This window comes from Arachis ipaensis, chromosome B4, assembly GCF_059453495.1.
Source record: "Arachis ipaensis isolate K30076 ecotype BB chromosome B4, ASM5945349v1, whole genome shotgun sequence".
Classification (NCBI taxonomy): Eukaryota; Viridiplantae; Streptophyta; class Magnoliopsida; order Fabales; family Fabaceae; genus Arachis; species Arachis ipaensis.
The window spans coordinates 1,509,162-1,514,790 of NC_142439.1; the positions used below are offsets into that span (position 1 = coordinate 1,509,162).

General features: G+C 32.9%; 2 protein-coding genes across 2 annotated transcripts; both read left to right on the plus strand.

Annotated features, from left to right (window-relative positions):
- Positions 1–350: 350 nt before the first annotated feature.
- LOC107638312 (NADP-specific glutamate dehydrogenase) lies at positions 351–1,165 on the plus strand. Its single transcript, XM_021120364.2, has one exon. It carries the CDS (start codon positions 398–400, stop codon positions 1,037–1,039), a length of 642 nt encoding a protein of 213 aa, XP_020976023.1. The 5' UTR covers positions 351–397; the 3' UTR covers positions 1,040–1,165.
- Positions 1,166–1,899: 734 nt separating this feature from the next.
- LOC107637498 (methionine gamma-lyase) lies at positions 1,900–5,008 on the plus strand. The gene is made up of 2 exons (XM_016340907.3): positions 1,900–2,788; positions 4,431–5,008. Exons 1-2 carry the CDS (start codon positions 2,086–2,088, stop codon positions 5,006–5,008), a joined length of 1,281 nt encoding a protein of 426 aa, XP_016196393.2. The 5' UTR covers positions 1,900–2,085.
- The last annotated feature ends 621 nt before the right edge of the window (positions 5,009–5,629 follow it).

The following is a 5,629-nucleotide window of genomic DNA, read 5'->3' on the forward strand; positions in this document are numbered from 1 at the left end:
CAAAGCCCTATGGGCGATGGGTCTTAAAAACATGGTGCTCATAGCCGACACCACAGTAAACCAACAACCAAACCCAAAAAGGCAAAAACAAATAGATATCAATCTCGCTACATTAACAACAGTATTTTTGTCAATTTCTACCAACTTTTATTTATAATTATATTTAATAAAAATATCTTTATAAATGTGTTTAATAAAAATATCTTTTTTATAATTGTATTTAATAAAAATATCTTTATAAATCTATTTTCTAAACATATCTCTTTATATATATATTTAAAATATAATAATTAATTATTATTTATATCGGTACCTTATTCTTTTCCAATATATAAACACCACCCCCGCCATCTCTTACTCTTCTAACTTCAAACTCATCCAGCAATCTTTCATCACTATGTGTAGGTCACCGGATTACCCACCAGTTTCAAAGGATCCGCAACATTCAGATCCATTCACAATCACAGCTTTCTATGTTCGCGTTCACCCTTCACTGTTCGAATTCCAAGACCATGAACCCGATTTCCTCACTCTCCTCCTCAATCCTCACCCCGCCTTTTCTCTCCGTAGGATACGGCTTCCCAATCACGAATTTGTATACGCAAGCAAGCAGAATGTGCGAGCCACGACCAACGTTATGAGGTTTCAACTCTTCGATGGGAAAACCAAGCTGTTGAAAGGGGCTATAAGGATAGGAGAGGACAAGTGCGAGGTGATCCCTTCAATTTTAGGGGCGGAGATTTGGGTTTCTTTGGACAATAAGGTTGCTATTGCAACAAAATCTGCTAAGACGGTTTGTAACAACAAAAATATGATCAAGAAGAAGTCAAAGTTAGAGGACATTCCAGAGGAGGCAGAGCTTCGTGCTGATGATGGAGCTAATCCAGAAATAGAAGAAGCCGCCATACACTTGGAAATGGATTTGGAAGTACTGAGGAAAGCCATGGACATGGGGATTTGGGCACTCTGCCTGGGTTTCGGTTTCATGGTTTCCAAAAGCTTCCATCACAGCTTCCGTGCCCGCCCAACATTCTTTTAATATATAATTGTCGCCATCTTCTTGGAAAATTTTTGGTTTCTTTTTTTTTTTTTTTTACATGTCTAATTTGAACAACTTGTGTATATTCGAAAGAAATATAAATGGTTAGTAGGTGTTGTGAAAATATTTTTTGTTTTTATTTTTAAAAAATGATCCGCCTGGTAAATTCTCTTCTCTAAATCCGCCGCAAACTTTTGACATTAAATTCGAGGGTAATTCAAAAACATTTTTTGTGATTTATGTTCTAAGAATAGTATACAAATTTATAAATCCGACACAATATGCGCGTCCTTCTTACATACTAGGCCTGTACGAACGACGGCATTAATCGGAAGAGTGAGAGTGTCGGCGCTAAATCCGACGCCGACCGGTAAACTTAATTTGATTTCATAACATGAATCATGATTTGATTCAATTTTTAAATTGAAAACTACTCAAAATTAATTAATTGTCTCTAATTTAATTAGGTAATTCTAATTTAATTCTATAATTGACGGGAGGAAGGTAATCCTAATTTAATTTCATAACAGGAATCATGATTTGATTTAAATTTTAAATTGAAAACTATTTAAAATTAATTAATTGTCTCTAATTTAATTAGATAATTCTAATTTAATTTTATAACCGACGAAAATCATGATTTGATTCAAATTTTAATTTAATTCAAATTTTAATTTAACCTTATTGTATACATTCTAATTTCAATTAAAACCCATCATATACATTATATAAAATATATACTGGTTTCTCATACTTTTCCATGTTCAAATAAACGGAAGATTTGGAGGATATAAATGTTCAGATTTCAAATACATTCCATGCATGGGACGAGACAAATATTACATCCATATTCACCCATTTCCTAACGAATTAACATCCCATATTTTTTAGGCAAATTAAACACCCCAAATTACGAATCAACAATTGAGATCTCCATAACGAACAAGACGAAGAAGAAGATAAATAGCGGTGGTTTGATCCTGTTTCCTCCCTCACCAATTTCTCTCTCGTTTCAATTTCCAGCTAAATATTTTTCTACCCTAAACATGGCTGACGCTGCAGCTCACACGTGCACAAAGAAAGCATCCATGTTCACCGACCCAGCCGCAGCATTGGCAAGCACGCGTCACGAATTCGGAGAACACGGCGGTGTAAACATGTCCATTGAGGCATCAGCGACATTTACGGTGATGGAGCCTGAGACAATGAAACGCATGTTCGCCGGCGAGCTAGGTCCCGACCGCGACTTCTTCATCTACAGCCGTCACTTCAACCCCACGGTGCTAAATCTAGGCCGTCAGATGGCCGCCCTAGAAGGCACGGAGGCCGCTTACTGCACATCCAGCGGGATGTCCGCCATATCGTCGGTGCTCCTCCAGCTGTGTGGGACCGGGGGACACGTGGTGGCCTCCACAGCACTCTATGGTGGGACCCATGCACTCCTTGCGAACTTCTTTCCCAAGGCGTGTAATATAACGTCCACGTTCGTAGACATCGATGATATGGAGGCTGTGGAGAGTGCCATCGTTGAAGGGAAAACGAAAGTGTTGTATTTTGAATCGGTTGCCAACCCTACCCTTAAGGTCGCTAACACCCCAGAACTAAGTGCATTGGGACATAGACACGGTTTGACTGTTGTGGTTGATAACACCTTCTCTCCCATGGTTCTCTCCCCCGCTCGTCTCGGAGCTGACGTCGTCGTTCACAGTATCACAAAGTTTATCAGCGGTGCTGCTGACATAATTGCAGGTTTGTTTATTGATAACCTTTTTTTTGTTATTTTTTGTGAGAAACTCTTGGGAATAATAATTTTTAGAGATAAAGGTGTCAAAAATGTTTTTTTTTTTTTAAAGATGTTTTTTAATAATTAAAATTTAATACATATAACCGATTAAATTATATTATTTTTATTAAAATTAAACAGAATAAATCAGTTTTGTTAAAAAATTAATAAATTAATTTTAAATCAGTATAAATTAATATTTTTTTATAAAAAATAACAACAATATCCCTATTATAAAAAATAAATAAAATATTTCTATTATATATATATAAATATAAATTTTAAAAACTCTAAATCTTAATCCACAGCAGAAAAAAAAGATTAGTTTAAGATTCTCAAAATTAATATATATATAATAGAAGTATTTTAGTTATTTTTTATAATAGGAGTATTGTAGTCATTTTTTATTAAAAAATAATATTAATTTAGTCTAATTTAAAATTTGATTTACCATTTTTTTGGTCAAATTAATGTGTTTGGTCTAATTTTGACAAAAATTAATACGATTTAATTGATTAAACGTATTAGATTTTAATTATTAAAAACATATTTAGAAAAAAAAAAGACGATTTTAAAATCTTCATCTGAGTGACTCCCTAATTTTTATTATTTTTTGTTATTGTTTATCTAATAAAAATACTAAATTATTTTTAATAAATATGTACATAAATTTTAAAATATAAGTGTGAATTATATTAATTTATGTATATAAATAAATATAAATTATTGTTAACTAAATATTTATACTTGAGTCAACACTTTTTTATAAAAATAAATTAATAAATACCTGTATAAATATTTTATTCTTCCAATATATATGTATATTATTTTATTTTATATTTTCTTCTAATTCAATGTTTGAAGTAAAAGAAAAATAAATACTTCATATGCAATAAAAAAATTTATCATGCTTTTGAAAATATTAAAATCAGAGGCATGTACAATTTTTTTAAATTCAAGCATTATACTATAATTTTACTGATAATCGACACCGTTTATCTGTTTGAGGTAAGTTCCTATCTCTATAGTTTTATTAAATTTCTGTTTTCAATGGGGTGGAAAGTAGAAAAATAATTGTCAATGGATAATAGCTCAAATGACATAATATCTCTATATTCAATTAAGAGGTTACGGGTTCGAGTCTCATATATTTGGTAAAAAAAAAAAAAAAGTAAAAAAATGATTAGAAATTTTCATTCATTTTCTTAATTATTTTTTATTTTTATCGTGTTGTCTTTATATATGCTCGCCAGAATTTAACAAAGTTGCTGGCCTCCTAAACTTTTCCTTTTTAATTAATTCATCTTACATCATCTTCCTCGTATTTTATGGTGAAAATTTTAAAACTACTCTATCTTATTGTTTACAATATTTTTAGGTAAAAATTCATATACAGTTTACTTTATGTAAAGTTGATAATTGAAAACTATTAAATAATTTGATTGATTTTAACTGCCATCAATTATAAACTTCATATGAAGTTAACTGTATCTGAATTTCTACTATATTCTTAATTTTTTTTATTAATAATTCCTTGAAGATAAAAAGCAAAGAAAACAATTTCATACCCTATCTTATCCAATTTTGATTCTGACTACGGAAATACAGGTGCTGTATGTGGATCCGAAAGCCTATTGAATAAAATGATGGATCTGCATGACGGGCCCCTAATGTTGCTAGGCCCAACCATGAATGCAAAGGTGGCCTTTGAAATCTCAGAGAGACTACCACACTTGAGCCTTAGGATGAAAGAACACTGCAATCGTGCATTGGTGTACGCCACAAGGCTCAAGAATCTTGGAATCAAGGTGATCTACCCTGGCCTTGAGGACCACCCTCACCACCAACTGTTGAAATCCATAGCCAACAAGGACTATGGTTTTGGTGGGCTTCTCTGCATAGACATGGAGACAGAGGATAGGGCCAACAAGTTAATGCACTACTTGCAGAATTCCGCTCAGTTTGGTCTCATGGCTGTTAGCTTGGGATATTATGAGACCCTCATGTCCTGCTCTGGCAGTAGCACAAGCAGTGAAATGGATGAGGAGGCGCGGCGACGCGCCGGCATCTCACCGGGTCTTATAAGGTTTTCTGTTGGTTTCGTTGGGACACTAGAGCAAAAGTGGACTCAGTTTGAGAAGGCACTCTCTAAATTTCACGAGTCTGAGTTACCAAACAAAAGTTGAAACAAAACTTAGAGAAGAATGATAGAGAACTATCAGAATTTAATTTTTTATCATTAGTTAGTTATCAATATTTAAAAGTATGGGATAAAGTATATTGTCAAATTATTAGACTAAAAAAATTAGACTAAACAAATTGAATTAATGATAGCCAAGTGATAGTTCTTTATGTTTTTAAAACTTGTATATGTAACTTCTTTAAACTTTAGCGTTATTTCTACGGTGATTCATTTGAATGATTAAGAGGCTTAGTTGAAACTTGAAAGCACTTCATTGTGCAATCAATCATTAAGATTTTCACCAAATACATACATGGTATTGTAAATCGAAAAATGCCATTGCTCCTATTACAATTTTTAGAAAGATAATATTATGAAAATGTTTTTTAAAATATACTAGTTATTATGGGATATACGTGGAGTAGGCTATGAGCTTATATTATATGCGGATTTTTGGCGAGACGAGATGGAATAGTACAAACTTCTCCGTTTGTCACTCCTACTTAAAGATCACATATGGACCGGTCTAATAAGAGAAAAGGGTGGCTAAGTAAGAACTAAGAAGTGACTTTTGACATGCTGGAGAAGGTTGTGCCATCTACAGAACTAACTATTTGTGACTATC

What these genes read in the sequence shown, in the direction of transcription:
- LOC107638312 (XM_021120364.2), top strand. Translation starts at nt 398, where the DNA reads ATGTGTAGGTCACCGGATTACCCACCAGTTTCAAAGGATCCGCAACAT.
- LOC107637498 (XM_016340907.3), top strand. Translation starts at nt 2,086, where the DNA reads ATGGCTGACGCTGCAGCTCACACGTGCACAAAGAAAGCATCCATGTTC. An exon ending in TGCTGCTGACATAATTGCAG is followed by an intron (nt 2,789 to 4,430) that starts GTTTGTTTATTG and finishes ACGGAAATACAG; the next exon opens with GTGCTGTATGTGGATCCGAA.